The following is a 15,405-nucleotide window of genomic DNA, read 5'->3' as shown; positions in this document are numbered from 1 at the left end:
TGTCAACAGCCAGAAATCCCATAATTAAAATTCCTCAAACATACAAGTATTTTACACCATTTTAAAGATACACTTGTTGTAAATCCAGCCACAGTGTTCGATTTCAAAAAGGCTTTACGACGAAAGCAAACCAAACGATTATGTTAGGTCAGAGCCAAGTCATAGAAAAACACAGCCATTTTTTCCAGCCAAAGAGAGGAGTCACAAAAATCAGAAATAGATAGAATTAATCACTAACCTTTGATGATCTTCATCAGATGACACTCATAGAACTTCATGTTACACAATACATGTATGTTTTCTTCGGTAAAGTTCATATTAATATAAATAAATCTCAGTATACATTGGCACGTTATGTTCAGTAATTCCAAAACATCCGGTGATTTTGCAGAGAGACACATCAATTTACAGAAATAATAATAATAACTCATAATAAACGTTGATCAAAGATACAAGTGATACATGGAATTTTAGATCCACTTCTTCTTAATACAACCGTTGTGTCAGATTTAAAAAAATCTTTACGGAAAAAGCAAACCATGCAATAACCTGAGTACAGCACTCAGAGCCCAAACAAGCCAAAAAGATATCCGCCATTTTGGGCAGTCAATAGAAATCAGAAATAACATTATAAATGTTCACTTACCTTTGATGATCTTCATCAGAATGCACTCCCAGGAATCCCAGTTCCACAATAAATGTTTGTTTTTGTTCGATAATGTCCATCATTTATGTCCAAATAGCTTCTTTTGTTAGCGCATTTGGTAAACAAATCCAAACTCACGATGCGCGTTCACTAGGAGCAGACGAAATGTCAAAAAGTTCCGTTACAGTCTGTAGAAACATGTCAAACGATGTATAGAATCAATCTTTGGGATGTTTCTATCATAAATCTTCAATAATGTTCCAACCGGAGAATTCCTTTGTCTGTAGAATTGCAATGGCACGCAGGTCGCTCTCACGTGAACGAGCGTGGCCAGCTCGTGGCTCTCTGCCAGATACCTGACTCATTCACCTCTCATTCGGCCCCACTTCACAGTAGAAGCATCAAACAACGTTCTAAAGACGGTTGACATTTAGTGGAAGCCTTAGGAAGTGCAACATGACCAATATCCCACTGTATCTTCAATAGGATATGAGTTGAAAAACGACCAACCTCAGATTTCCCACTTCCTGGTTGGATTACTTCTCAGGTTTTTGCCTGCCATACGAGTTCTGTTATACTCACAGACATCCTTCAAACAGTTTTAGAAACTTAAGCGTGTTTTCTTTCCAAATCTACTAATTATATGCATATCCTAGCTTTTATGGCTGAGTAGCAGGCAGTTTAATTTGGGCACGCTTTTCATCCAAAATTCCCAATGCTGTCCCCTACCCTAGAGAAGTTTTACATTTTGATATGTTAACTGGTTAGTGGTTAAACTGTTCAGGCTTTCTACTGCTAAGTATACACCTTCACTATTGCATGGAAACATTGTCTCTTTCACCCTCCCGCCCTCCCTCCCTCCCTCTCTCTCTCTCTCTCTCTATCTCTCTATCTCTCTATCTCTCTATCTCTCTATCTCTCTCTCTCTCTCTCTCTCTCTCTCTATCTCTCTATCTCTCTATCTCTCTATCTCTCTATATCTCTCTCTCTCTCTCTCTATCTCTCTCTTTCTCTCTTTCTCTCTCTCTCTCTCTCTCTCTCTTTCTTTCTCTCTTTCTCTCTCTCTCTCTCTCTCTCTCTCTTCCCCCCCCCCCTCCAGGTCAGAGGGGTACCGTAAGGTCCCGTACCACTACTATGAAGCCGGTAGTCGTGATGACTGTCTATAACCATCTCTCTCCTCCCCCCTCCTCCCAGGTCAGAGGGGTACCGTAAGGTCCCGTACCACTACAAGGAAGCCGGTAGTCATGATGACTGTCTATAACCATCTCTCTCCTCCCCCCTCCTCCCAGGTCAGAGGGGTACCGTAAGGTCCCGTACCACTACTATGAAGCCGGTAGTCGTGATGAGTGTGCAGAGTATCTACTCCACGAGAGCGCTCCGTACGGCGGCCACCGTTTCATCACAGAGAAGGCCGTCTTCGCCAAGTGGGCCAGAACACACACCATTAAGTTCTACAACCCGCCATGGAAACTGTCGTGACCCGGAGGGACCGCAGATAGCCGGGAGGTCTGGAGGAGGGCCATTATTGATGACATCACACAGCCGTGTCCACCTCATCATCCAGGGACAGGGAGAACGCAGGGCCACTACCGTTACACCAGAGCAGTGTCCCAAATGACACCCTCTCCCCTATATAGTGCACTATCGGGCCCTGGTCAAAAGTAATGCACTATATAGGCACGTCTCCCTCCCTTGGCGTTGTCTAGGTGTATATGACACTGAAATGTACAGTCAGAATGCGCACATCGTTCTGCAATCCCAGTCCGTCCATTACCACTGAGCCTGTAGTCTGAGGGGTTGTAATTCCCGTCCCACTGCTTGCCTGACTGTAGCACTGAAACCAGACCCCCATCCTGGGCTGAAACGTAGATGGTAGAGGGTGGTCCCTCCATGTCCCTCCATGTCCTCACTGAGCCATGAACCAAGGCCTTCTGTTCACTAAAACAATCTGGCCACTGCAGGACAGGCTCATCCATCTATCCCATTAGAGAAACAACATGAAGAAGAAACTATTTCTCCACTCATTGAATGTCTGTTGTCATCTTCTAGAACTCTGTTGACCTCTTCTAGAACTCTGTTGTCATCTTCTAGAACTCTGCTGACCTCTTCTAGAACTCTGTTGTCATCTTCTAGAACTCTGTTGTCATCTTCTAGAACTCTGTTGACCTCTTCTAGGACTCTGTTGTCATCTTCTAGAACTCTGTTAACCTTTTATAGAACTCTGTTGACATCTTCTAGAGCTCTGTTAACATCTTCTAGAACTCTGTTGACCTCTTCTAGAACTCTGTTGACCTATTCTAGAACTCTGAGCTAGAGAAAATGTGATGTCCTAAAGGAGCTCCGGAGCAGGGGTCTTCTTGACCTCCAATCATCTGCTGCTTTGATGTTGTCAAGGTTGGTGAATGACAAAGGACGGATAGCTCAACTCAACAGATAAGGGATAAGAAAAGTAGTAGCTACAGTAGCTACACACAGGTTGTCTCCCTAATGACACCCTATTCCCTACATAGTGCACTACTTTTGACCAGGGTCCTATAGGTAGTGCACTATGTAGGGAATAGGGTCCTTTAGATGTGCTGAAGCCCTGTACAGTACAGTATGTATCTCACAAGTCTGAACTCTCCAAGATGTTGTTATTCTATGTCAGTCTGGGTGTTGATAGAGGCCTGTTACCAATCTCTGACCAGCTACACTACTTTATTCTCCATCTGGCTGTACCCCCATTCTGTCTGTCTGTCTGTCCACTTAGAATGATTGGCTACCAGGGGTGTCTCAAATGGTGCCCTATTCCCTATATAGAGCACTTCTTTAACCAGGGCCTATAGAGCTGACCATAGGGCACTTCTTTAACCAGGGCCCATAGAGCTGACCATAGGGCACTTCTTTAACCAGAGTCCATAGGGCACTTCTTTAACCAGGGCCTATAGGGCACTTCTTTAACCAGGGTCCATAGGGCACTTCTTTAACCAGGGTCCATAGAGCTGACCATAGGGCACTTCTTTAACCAAGGTCCATAGGGCACTTCTTTAAACAGGGTCCATAGAGCTGACCGTAGGGCACTTCTTTAACTAGGGCCCATAGAGCTGACCATAGGGCACTTCTTTAACCAGGGTCCATAGGGCACTTATTTAACCAGGGCCCATAGAGCTGACCATAGGGCACTTCTTTAACCAGGGCCCATAGAGCTGACCATAGGGCATTTCTTTAAACAGGGTCCATAGAGCTGACCGTAGGGCACTTATTTAACCAGGGCCCATAGAGCTGACCATAGGGCACTTCTTTAACCAGGGTCCATAGGGCACTTATTTAACCAGGGCCCATAGAGCTGACCATAGGGCACTTCTTTAACCAGGGCCCATAGAGCTGACCATAGGGCACTTCTTTAACCAAGGCCCATAGAGCTGACCATAGGGCACTTCTTTAAACAGGGTCCATAGAGCTGACCGTAGGGCACTTCTTTAACTAGGGTCCATAGGGCACTTATTTAACCAGGGCCCATAGAGCTGACCATAGGGCACTTCTTTAACCAGGGTCCATAGGGCACTTATTTAACCAGGGCCCATAGAGCTGACCATAGGGCACTTCTTTAACCAGGGCCCATAGAGCTGACCATAGGGCACTTCTTTAACCAGGGCCCATAGGGCACTTATTTAACCAGGGCTCATAGGGCACTTTAACCAGGGCCTATAGAGCTGACCATAGGGCACTTCTTTAACCAGGGTCCATAGAGCTGACTGTAGGGCACTTATTTAACCAGGGCTCATAGGGCACTTTAATCAGGGCCCTATACCCTACGGCCATAGGGCTGACCATAAGGCTGACCATAAGGCTGACCATAGGGCTGACCATAAGGCTGACCATAGGGCTGACCATAGGGCTGACCATAAGGCTGACCATAGGGCTGACCATAGGGCTGACCACAGGGCTGACCATAGGGCTGACCATAGGGCTGACCATAGGGCTGACCATAAGGCTGACCATAGGGCTGACCATAGGGCTGACCATAAGGCTGACCATAGGGCTGACCATAGGGCTGACCATAAGGCTGACCATAGGGCTGACCATAGGGCTGACCATAAGGCTGACCATAGGGCTGACCATAGGGCTGACCATAAGGCTGACCATAAGGCTGACCATAAGGCTGACCATAGGGCTGACCATAGGGCTGACCATAGGGCTCTGGTCTAGAGTAATACACTGTATAGAGATTAGGGTGCTCTTTGGGACACAGACCAGATGTGTTTATTTTGTCCTTCATCTGGTTTAGGAGACAAACAGACTGGCAATGTTCCATTTCTTTTCTACATCATTAACAAACTAGGCTGAAATCCACGAGCAGAGCCAGAGCCTCATTGGATCATGGGGTCAATACTAACTTCCTCCAATGTTCACTTAGAGTGAGTCCCATGTGGCTCCCTATTACCAATGTAGTGCACTCCGTTTACCCAGAGAGCCCTGTGGGGAACAGGGAGCCACTTGGAACGCAGTATTCTTCTCCCATTGACATCAATGTGAAGACGTCACTCGATCGGTGTTGTTGTAACGTTAATGCTGTGAAAGGATCTCACAGCAGACAATGAGACCTTCCTGTGTCGGCAGGATAATGACAGCAGCACAGCCTGCCTGCTAGTCATTTATTACAGAGCACAGAGCGATAGATGTGAGTCCTAAACGGCACCCTATTGCTTATACTGTATAGTGCACTACGTAGGGATCAGGGTTCCATTTGGTATGCATTCTAGGTAGTTCTCACCCTCTGTGCCATGCGATGTGCCGTCATTCGTTTGACAACGTGAGACAGTAACCCAGCAACTGCAGGCAGAGCTAGCTACTGTGCAATTTGAAATGTTTTGGTTCTATGATACGGATGAAGAGACATGAAGATATTTACTGTATATGATGTCTGCAGTCAGAACCTATCTATCTATCATATATCTATCTATCTATCTATCTATCTATCTATCTATCTATCTATCTATCACAGGAGGTTGGTGGCACCTTAATTGGGGAGGATGGGCTCGTAGTAACGGCTGGAAAGGAATCGGTGGAATGGCATCAAGTACATCATACACATGGTTTCCATGGTTTCCAGGTGTTTGATGCCATTCCATTCGCTCCATTCCAGCCATTATTTAGAGCCGTCCTCCCCTCAGCAGCCTCCACTGCTATCTCTCTCTCTCTCTCTCTCTCTCTCTCTCTTTCCATCTCTCTCTCTCTCTCTCTCTCTCTCTCTCTCTCTCTCTCTTTCCATCTCTCTCTCTTTCCATCTCTCTCTCTCTCTCTCTCTCTTTCCATCTCTCTCTCTTTCCATCTCTCTCTCTCTCTCTCTCTCTCTCTCTCTCTCTCTATCTCTCTCCCTCTCTCTCTTTCCATCTCTCTCTCTCTCTCTTTCCATCTCTTTCTCTTTCCATCTCTCTTTCCATCTCTCTCTCTCTCTCTCTCTCTCTCTTTCTCTCTCTCTCTCTTTCTATCTCTCTCTCTCTCTCATCATTGTGTGCCTGTGAATGTTATGATAAAGTATACTGTTGTACATAGACTTCAGTGCTATGCACTCTTAACTATCACACATCGTCTCTAACTAACTATCACAACTGGTCTTTTCCCCCCTTAAATGAATCTGTTCCGTGTCTCTGTCCATGTAGCCAAGACCTACATTTACCTGACCCTGTAGTCTAGTCCATTTGTGAGTCCCAATTATATGTATTTTCTCCAGAAGTGTGAATCCAAGTGTAAAAGCATTGGATTGGTGGAGGCATGGGCAAGAGGGATTTTCCACCATGTTTCCGACACAGAACCAGTCATTTCCTTTCAAATCAGTGAAGCCAAGTGAACACGTGCACGCTGCGGAGACAGGAGAGGTAAATTGATTTTGTCCGCTGTGCACGTCTCTGTCTGTGTGATCCCTGTATATTGACGCCTCTACAGTAATACAGTAGCATGCTTTTTTTGTATCCGACTCAATGTACATATTTACTCTCACTGGCGTAGGTGTTTTATACTGTTCCAAACAGCCTGTGATTGTGATGTCATCCTCTGGCAGAGCCAGTCAGCGTTCTGGCCCCACTGCAGCAGACTGTTGACATGACGTTCCACACGTCCGTCATTTAGCAGACGCTCTTATCCAGAGCCACTTACTCTTTAAGTATCTCTTTACTCACTTTATCACGTAGCTGGTAATAAGACAAGTGAATGGCACGTAGCTGGTAATAAGACAAGTGAATGGCACGTAGCTGGTAATAAGACAAGTGAATGGCACGTAGCTGGTAATAAGACAAGTGAATGGCACGTAGCTGGTAATAAGACAAGTGAATGGCACGTAGCTGGTAATAAGACAAGTGAATGGCACGTAGCTGGTAATAAGACACGTGAATGGCACGTAGCTGGTAATAAGACAAGTGAATGGCACGTAGCTGGTAATAAGACAAGTGAATGGCACATAGCTGGTAATAAGACAAGTGAATGGCACGTAGCTGGTAATAAGACAAGTGAATGGCACGGCAGGCTGGTAATAAGACAAGTGAATGGCACGTAGCTGGTAATAAGACAAGTGAATGGCACGGCAGGCTGGTAATAAGACAAGTGAATGGCACGTAGCTGGTAATAAGACAAGTGAATGGCACGTAGCTGGTAATAAGACACGTGAATGGCACGTAGCTGGTAATAAGACAAGTGAATGGCACGTAGCTGGTAATAAGACAAGTGAATGGCACGTAGCTGGTAATAAGACAAGTGAATGGCACGTAGCTGGTAATAAGACAAGTGAATGGCACGTAGCTAGTAATAAGACAAGTGAATGGCACGTAGCTGGTAATAAGACACGTGAATGGCACGGCAAGCGTCCATTTGCTTTCAGATTAAACTCAGAAACCAGACCATCCACAGTCCACTACTAGTCAGAAGTGTAGAGCTCTGTCAGTAACATAAGAGGCCTGTTGAGAGAGAGAGGGGCTGTGGATTTTAACACCCCTGTCCCATTTTAGCACCCCGTCACCGTCCCTGTACCCCTTAGAGACTCTTTAGCTCCATTTGCCCTCTGTGTGATCTCGATCCATTTAGAGGTCCTCTGTTTGATCTCGATCCATTTAGAGGCCCTCTGTGATCTCGACCCATTTAGAGACCCTCTGTGATCTCGACCCATTTAGAGGCCCTCTGTGTGTTCTCGGCCCATTTAGAGGCCCTCTGTGTGTTCTCGACCCATTTAGAGGCCCTCTGTGTGAACTCGACCCATTTAGAGGTCCTCTGTGTGACCTCGATCCATTTAGAGGTCCTGTGTGTGAGCTCAATCCATTTAGAGGTCCTTTGTGTGATCTCAATCCATTTAGAGGTCCTCTCTGTGATCTCGATCCATTTAGAGGTCTTCTGTGTGATCTCGATCCATTTAGAGGTCCTCTGTGTGATCTCAATCCATTTAGAGGTCCTCTGTGTGATCTCAATCCATTTAGAGGTCCTCTGTGTGACCTCTACCCATTTAGAGGCCCTCTGTGTGATCTCGATCTATTTAGAGGTCCTCTGTGTGATCTCGATCCATTTAGAGGTCCTCTGTGTGATCTCGACCCATTTAGAGGTCCTCTGTGTGATCTCGATCCATTTAGAGGTCCTCTGTGATCTCGACCCATTTAGAGGTCCTCTGTGTGATCTCAATCCATATATCTATGTAGCCTCTCTCCTATGTAGCCTCCCTCGTGTGTAGCCTCTCTCCTATGTAGCCTCCCTCCTATGTAGCCTCTCTCCTATGTAGCCTCCCTCGTGTGTAGCCTCTCTCCTATGTAGCCTCCCTCCTATGTAGCCTCCCTTCTATGTAGCCTCTCTCCTATGTAGCCTCCCTCCTATGTAGCCTCTCTCCTATGTAGCCTCTCTCCTATGTAGCCTCTCTCCTATGTAGCCTCTCTCCTATGTAGCCTCCCTCCTATGTAGCCTCCCTCGTGTGTAGCCTCCCTCCAATGTAGCCTCTCTCCTATGTAGCCTCCCTCCTATGTAGCCTCTCTCCTATGTAGCCTCTCTCCTATGTAGCCTCTCTCCTATGTAGCCTCCCTCCAATGTAGCCTCTCTCCTATGTAGCCTCCCTCCTATGTAGCCTCTCTCCTATGTAGCCTCCCTCCAATGTAGCCTCTCTCCTATGTAGCCTCTCTCCTATGTAGCCTCTCTCCTATGTAGCCTCTTAGCCATGTGTGTAATCTTAACTTAATGTTGTTGTTCTTTTGCCATTTCGTCCATTGAACCATTTAAACTGTCTTTGTTTTTGTTTTGATGAAAAATGTATGTTTTGATTTTTGTTATTTTGGCGAAACACTTTTTATTTGTCACATCAAGTGTTCTTGATAGGCATCTATGTATGTATGTTTGAGTTGTGGTTGGGATATGGTCAGGGGTGAAAGTAGATGTGTGTGTGCACGTGCTCGGGGTCTAATCATAGAATGACATATAGAATCCCTATTAATTCAATAGGATCACTGTGGGTCTAGTCATAAAGACTTCTCATTTACCTTTTAAAATGTATGACATTTTACTGTGGCATAAACAATCATTTCAGAAGGCTCTTTTACCAGGCGTGTTCATTCCACTCGTAATATAACTCCAGCCTCCAAACAGTAGTGAATGAAAAATACATCTGTCACAGAAACACCACCAATCACTAGGCCAGAATGTATACGTCCACAGCTGTTCACACACGTCTCTGCGTTGGCCACTTATCTCTGCCTTGGCAAAATGTTAGTGTTCTCGTGGAACCACATGGCATTTTGGAGCGTAGGCTGTAGCACCTGTTTTCAAGTCCATTCAGTCATTATTCATGCCTCTGATGGTACGTAGCGGCGTAGTAGACTACAGTTTTCTGAACATTGTGTTTTAGATATTTTGATAGGCTCATTTTCTACTGGTAAGGTATAACCCCACTATTTATTTTATTGGGACGCCGTACCGGACTGTACCGCCTTACTTTCACCCGTGGATATGATTAGTGTTGAGCCTAATATATACCGTACATCCACAACACAAGAATGCAAATGCAAAATGGCGATCCTGCGTACTGTGTCAAATTAATAATGTCGGGGCTGCACTTATCATAGCTATTTATGTTTTTATTTCTAGTTCTAGTTCCATTTCTATTTCTAGTTCTAATTCCAGTTCTATTTCTAGTTATAGTTCTAATTTTATTTATATTTCTAGATCTAGTTCCATTTCTAGTTCTAGTTCCATTACTAGCTCTAGTTCTAATTCCATTTCTATTTATATTTATATTTCTAGTTCTAGTTCTATTTCTTGTTCTTGTTCTAGTTCTAATTATTTTTTTAGTTATATTTCTTTTTCCAATTCCATTTCTAGTTCTAGTGCCATTTCTAGTTCTAATTCCATTTCTAGTTCTAGTTCTAATTCTATTTCTATTTATAATTCCTTTTCTATTTCTATTTCTAATTCCATTTCTATTTCTAGTTCCATTTCTAGTTCTAGTTCCATTTCTAGTTCTAATTCCATTTCTAGTTCTAGTTCCATTTCTAGTTCTAGTTCCATTTCTAGTTCTAGTTCTAATTCCATTTCTAGTTCTAGTTCTATTTCTAGTTCCATTTATATTTCTAGTTCTAAATCTTTTTCTAGTTCTAGTGATATATCTATGTATCTACAGTAGTGAATTATCTATGTAGCTGCAGTAGTTGTATACTGTATCTAGTTTTTAAGTGTATATTACATCCAATATGTATAGAATCTATCTGTCATTTTTATCATAGTTACTATTCCAGTGTAGATTATGGTCACATTTCTATCATAGTTACTATTCCAGTGTAGATTATGGTCTTGTTTTTATCATAGTTACTATTCCAGTGTAGATTATAGTCTTGTTTTCATCATAGTTACTATTCCAGTGTAGATTATGGTCACATTTCTATCATAGTTACTATTCCAGTGTAGATTATGGTCACATTTCTATCATAGTTACTATTCCAGTGTAGATTATGGTCTTGTTTTCATCATAGTTACTATTCCAGTGTAGATTATAGTCTTGTTTTTATCATAGTTACTATTCCAGTGTAGATTATAGTCTTGTTTTTATCATAGTTACTATTCCAGTGTAGATTATGGTCTTGTTTTCATCATAGTTACTATTCCAGTGTAGATTATGGTCATGTTTTCATCATAGTTACTATTCCAGTGTAGATTATGGTCATGTTTTCATCATAGTTACTATTCCAGTGTAGATTATGGTCTTGTTTTCATCATAGTTACTATTCCAGTGTAGATGATAGTCTTGTTTTCATCATATTAGGAATCGTTGTAATTCTTTGACTGAATTCATAACTTGGATTCTGTTTTTACTGTTCCTTTTGGTGTCTTTGGTTTATAAACGGTAAATGCTGTATTGTAATGAAACGCTAGCCTGGGTACCAGTCTGTTTGTGCAATCATTCCACTCCATGCCAACAACAGTTGGCATATGACATGGACTGGCATGTAGAATGAAATCACAAACAGACTGGTACCCAGGCTACTGAAACTCCACAGTCACAGCAAATGTACCACCTTTTTTTCGATACAAGGAACAAAATTTGGTAAATACTTTGGAACATTTTCTCTCTCTCGTCTTGTCTCGTTAACATCTCGGCTGTGATGCGTGCAGCATATTGGAACATTTGCTCTCTCTTGTCTTGTCTCGTTAACATCTTGGCTGTGATGCGTGCAGCATATTGCATAAATTAAACCTCTCCACGCTTTTTAAATTAGTGTTTTATAAAAGGTGGTGAATTTTCTTTTGACAGTAATTTTAATAAAAATGTCTTACTTCTGTTTCTTCTGTTTTTAATGTGTTACCCCCCCCCCCCCCCCAGAGACCTGATCTGTTTCTTCTGTTTTTAATGTGTTACCCCCCCCCCCCCCCCCAGAGACCTGATCTGTTTCTTCTGTTTTTAATGTGTTACCCCCCCCCAGAGACCTGATCTGTTTCTTCTGTTTTTAATGTGTTACCCCCCCCAGAGACCTGATCTGTTTCTTCTGTTTTTAATGTGTTACCCCCCCCCCAGAGACCTGATCTGTTTCTTCTGTTTTTAATGTGTTACCCCCCCCCCCCCCCCAGAGACCTGATCTGTTTCTTCTGTTTTTAATGTGTCCCCCCCAGAGACCTGATCTGTTTCTTCTGTTTTTAATGTGTCCCCCCCAGAGACCTGATCTGTTTCTTCTGTTTTTAATGTGTCCCCCCCAGAGACCTGATCTGTTTCTTCTGTTTTTAATGTGTCCCCCCCAGAGACCTGATCTGTTTCTTCTGTTTTTAATGTGTGTCCCCCCCAGAGACCTGATCTGTTTCTTCTGTGTGTGTGTGTCCCCAGAGACCTGATCTGTTTCTTCTGTTTTTAATGTGTGTCCCCCCCAGAGACCTGATCTGTTTCTTCTGTTTTTAATGTGTCCCCCCCAGAGACCTGATCTGTTTCTTCTGTTTTTAATGTGTCCCCCCCAGAGACCTGATCTGTTTCTTCTGTTTTTAATGTGTGTCCCCCCCAGAGACCTGATCTGTTTCTTCTGTTTTTAATGTGTCCCCCCCAGAGACCTGATCTGTTTCTTCTGTTTTTAATGTGTGTCCCCCCCAGAGACCTGATCTGTTTCTTCTGTTTTTAATGTGTCCCCCCCCCCCCCCCCAGAGACCTGATCTGTTTCTTCTGTTTTTAATGTGTCCCCCCCCCAGAGACCTGATCTGTTTCTTCTGTTTTTAACGTGTCCCCCCCCCCAGAGACCTGATCTGTTTCTTCTGTTTTTAACGTGTCCCCCCCCCCAGAGACCTGATCTGTTTCTTCTGTTTTTAATGTGTTACCCTCCCCCAGAGACCTGATCTGTTTCTTCTGTTTTTAATGTGTTACCCCCCCCCCCCCCCAGAGACCTGATCTGTTTCTTCTGTTTTTAATGTGTCCCCCCCCCCCAGAGACCTGATCTGTTTCTTCTGTTTTTAATGTGTTACCCCCCCCCCCCCCAGAGACCTGATCTGTTTCTTCTGTTTTTAATGTGTTACCCCCCCCCAGAGACCTGATCTGTTTCTTCTGTTTTTAATGTGTTACCCCCCCCCCAGAGACCTGATCTGTTTCTTCTGTTTTTAATGTGTTACCCCCCCCCCCCCCAGAGACCTGATCTGTTTCTTCTGTTTTTAATGTGTCCCCCCCCAGAGACCTGATCTGTTTCTTCTGTTTTTAATGTGTCCCCCCCAGAGACCTGATCTGTTTCTTCTGTTTTTAATGTGTCCCCCCCAGAGACCTGATCTGTTTCTTCTGTTTTTAATGTGTCCCCCCCAGAGACCTGATCTGTTTCTTCTGTTTTTAATGTGTGTCCCCCCCAGAGACCTGATCTGTTTCTTCTGTGTGTGTGTGTCCCCAGAGACCTGATCTGTTTCTTCTGTTTTTAATGTGTGTCCCCCCCAGAGACCTGATCTGTTTCTTCTGTTTTTAATGTGTCCCCCCCCCCAGAGACCTGATCTGTTTCTTCTGTTTTTAATGTGTCCCCCCCAGAGACCTGATCTGTTTCTTCTGTTTTTAATGTGTGTCCCCCCCAGAGACCTGATCTGTTTCTTCTGTGTGTGTGTGTGTCCAGAGACCTGATCTGTTTCTTCTGTTTTTAATGTGTGTCCCCCCCCAGAGACCTGATCTGTTTCTTCTGTTTTTAATGTGTGTGTGTGCCCCCCCCCCCCCAGAGACCTGATCTGTTTCTTCTGTTTTTAATGTGTTACCCCCCCCCCCCCCCCCAGAGACCTGATCTGTTTCTTCTGTTTTTAATGTGTCCCCCCCAGAGACCTGATCTGTTTCTTCTGTTTTTAATGTGTCCCCCCCAGAGACCTGATCTGTTTCTTCTGTTTTTAATGTGTGTCCCCCCCAGAGACCTGATCTGTTTCTTCTGTGTGTGTGTGTCCCCAGAGACCTGATCTGTTTCTTCTGTTTTTAATGTGTGTCCCCCCCAGAGACCTGATCTGTTTCTTCTGTTTTTAATGTGTCCCCCCCAGAGACCTGATCTGTTTCTTCTGTTTTTAATGTGTGTCCCCCCCAGAGACCTGATCTGTTTCTTCTGTTTTTAATGTGTCCCCCCCCCCCCAGAGACCTGATCTGTTTCTTCTGTTTTTAATGTGTGCCCCCCCCCAGAGACCTGATCTGTTTCTTCTGTTTTTAATGTGTCCCCCCCCCCCCAGAGACCTGATCTGTTTCTTCTGTTTTTAATGTGTGCCCCCCCCCAGAGACCTGATCTGTTTCTTCTGTTTTTAATGTGTCCCCCCCCAGAGACCTGATCTGTTCCTTCTGTTTTTAATGTGTCCCCCCCCCAGAGACCTGATCTGTTTCTTCTGTTTTTAATGTGTGCCCCCCCCAGAGACCCTATCTGTTTCTTCTGTTTTTAATGTGTCCCCCCCAGAGACCTGATCTGTTTCTTCTGTTTTTAATGTGTCCCCCCCAGAGACCTGATCTGTTTCTTCTGTTTTTAATGTGTGTCCCCCCCAGAGACCTGATCTGTTTCTTCTGTGTGTGTGTGTCCCCAGAGACCTGATCTGTTTCTTCTGTTTTTAATGTGTGTCCCCCCCAGAGACCTGATCTGTTTCTTCTGTTTTTAATGTGTCCCCCCCAGAGACCTGATCTGTTTCTTCTGTTTTTAATGTGTTACCCCCCCCCCCCCCCCAGAGACCTGATCTGTTTCTTCTGTTTGTGTCCCCCCCCAGAGACCTGATCTGTTTCTTCTGTTTTTAACATGTGTCCCCCCCCCCAGAGACCAGATCTGTTTCTTCTGTTTTAACATGTGTCCCCCCCCCCAGAGACCTGATCTGTTTCTTCTGTTTTTAATGTGTTACCCTCCCCCCCCAGAGACCTGATCTGTTCCTTCTGTTTTTAACGTGTCCCCCCAACCCCCAGAGACCTGATCTGTTTCTTCTGTTTTTAATGTGTGTCCCCCCCAGAGACCTGATCTGTTTCTTCTGTTTTTAATGTGTGTGTGTCCCCAGAGACCTGATCTGTTTTTAATGTGTGTGTCCACCCCCCAGAGACCAGATCTGAAACCATCTGCTCTTTGTTCAGGCATCTATATGTGTTTCACCTGCTTCTGCCCCGCAAGGGGCTACTGGCATCTAGAACCAAGGATCATCTCCGGAGACGAGGCCCCTCCACAAGCTATCTGGCATCTAGAACCAAGGATCAGCTCCGAAGACGAGGCCCCTCCACAAGCTATCTGGCATCTAGAACCAAGGATCAGCTCCGAAGACGAGGCCCCTCCACAAGCTATCTGGCATCTAGAACCAAGGATCAGCTCCGAAGACGAGGCCCCTCCACAAGCTATCTGGCATCTAGAACCAAGGATCAGCTCCGAAGACGAGGCCCCTCCACAAGCTATCTGGCATCTAGAACCAAGGATCAGCTCCGAAGACGAGGCCCCTCCACAAGCTATCTGGCATCTAGAACCAAGGATCATCTCCGGAGACGAGGCACCTCCACAAGCTATCTGGCATCTAGAACCAAGGATCATCTCCGAAGACGAGGCACCTCCACAAGCTATCTGGCATCTAGAACCAAGGATCATCTCCGGAGACGAGGCCCCTCCACAAGCTATCTGGCATCTAGAACCAAGGATCATCTCCGGAGACGAGGCCCCTCCACAAGCTATCTGGCATCTAGAACCAAGGATCATCTCCGGAGACGAGGCCCCTCCACAAGCTATCTGGCATCTAGAACCAAGGATCATCTCCGGAGACGAGGCCCCTCCACAAGCTATCTGGCATCTAGAACCAAGGATCAGCTCCGAAGACGAGGCCCCTCCACAAGC

General features: G+C 44.9%; 1 protein-coding gene across 4 annotated transcripts in view; it reads left to right on the top strand.

Moving 5' to 3' along the window:
• st6galnac3 (ST6 (alpha-N-acetyl-neuraminyl-2,3-beta-galactosyl-1,3)-N-acetylgalactosaminide alpha-2,6-sialyltransferase 3) overlaps positions 1–2,633 on the top strand; it is a 139,139-nt gene extending 136,506 nt beyond the window's left edge. For 2 of the 4 annotated variants that reach the window (XM_090182987.1, XM_036986764.2), the window contains exon 6: positions 1,936–2,633. In XM_090182987.1, coding sequence (XP_090039113.1) covers positions 1,936–2,125 — 190 coding nt within the window. In that variant the 3' untranslated portion in view covers positions 2,126–2,633. The other 2 variants (XM_090182988.1, XM_036986763.2) reach the window with 1 other exon arrangement.
• Positions 2,634–15,405: the final 12,772 nt, after the last annotated feature.

The sequence above is a fragment of the Oncorhynchus mykiss genome, chromosome 8 (assembly GCF_057628025.1).
Source record: "Oncorhynchus mykiss isolate SJ-2025 chromosome 8, ASM5762802v1, whole genome shotgun sequence".
Taxonomy (NCBI): domain Eukaryota; kingdom Metazoa; phylum Chordata; class Actinopteri; order Salmoniformes; family Salmonidae; genus Oncorhynchus; species Oncorhynchus mykiss.
Note: the sequence above shows the minus strand (reverse complement) of the source record. Positions and strands in the feature narration are given on the sequence as shown.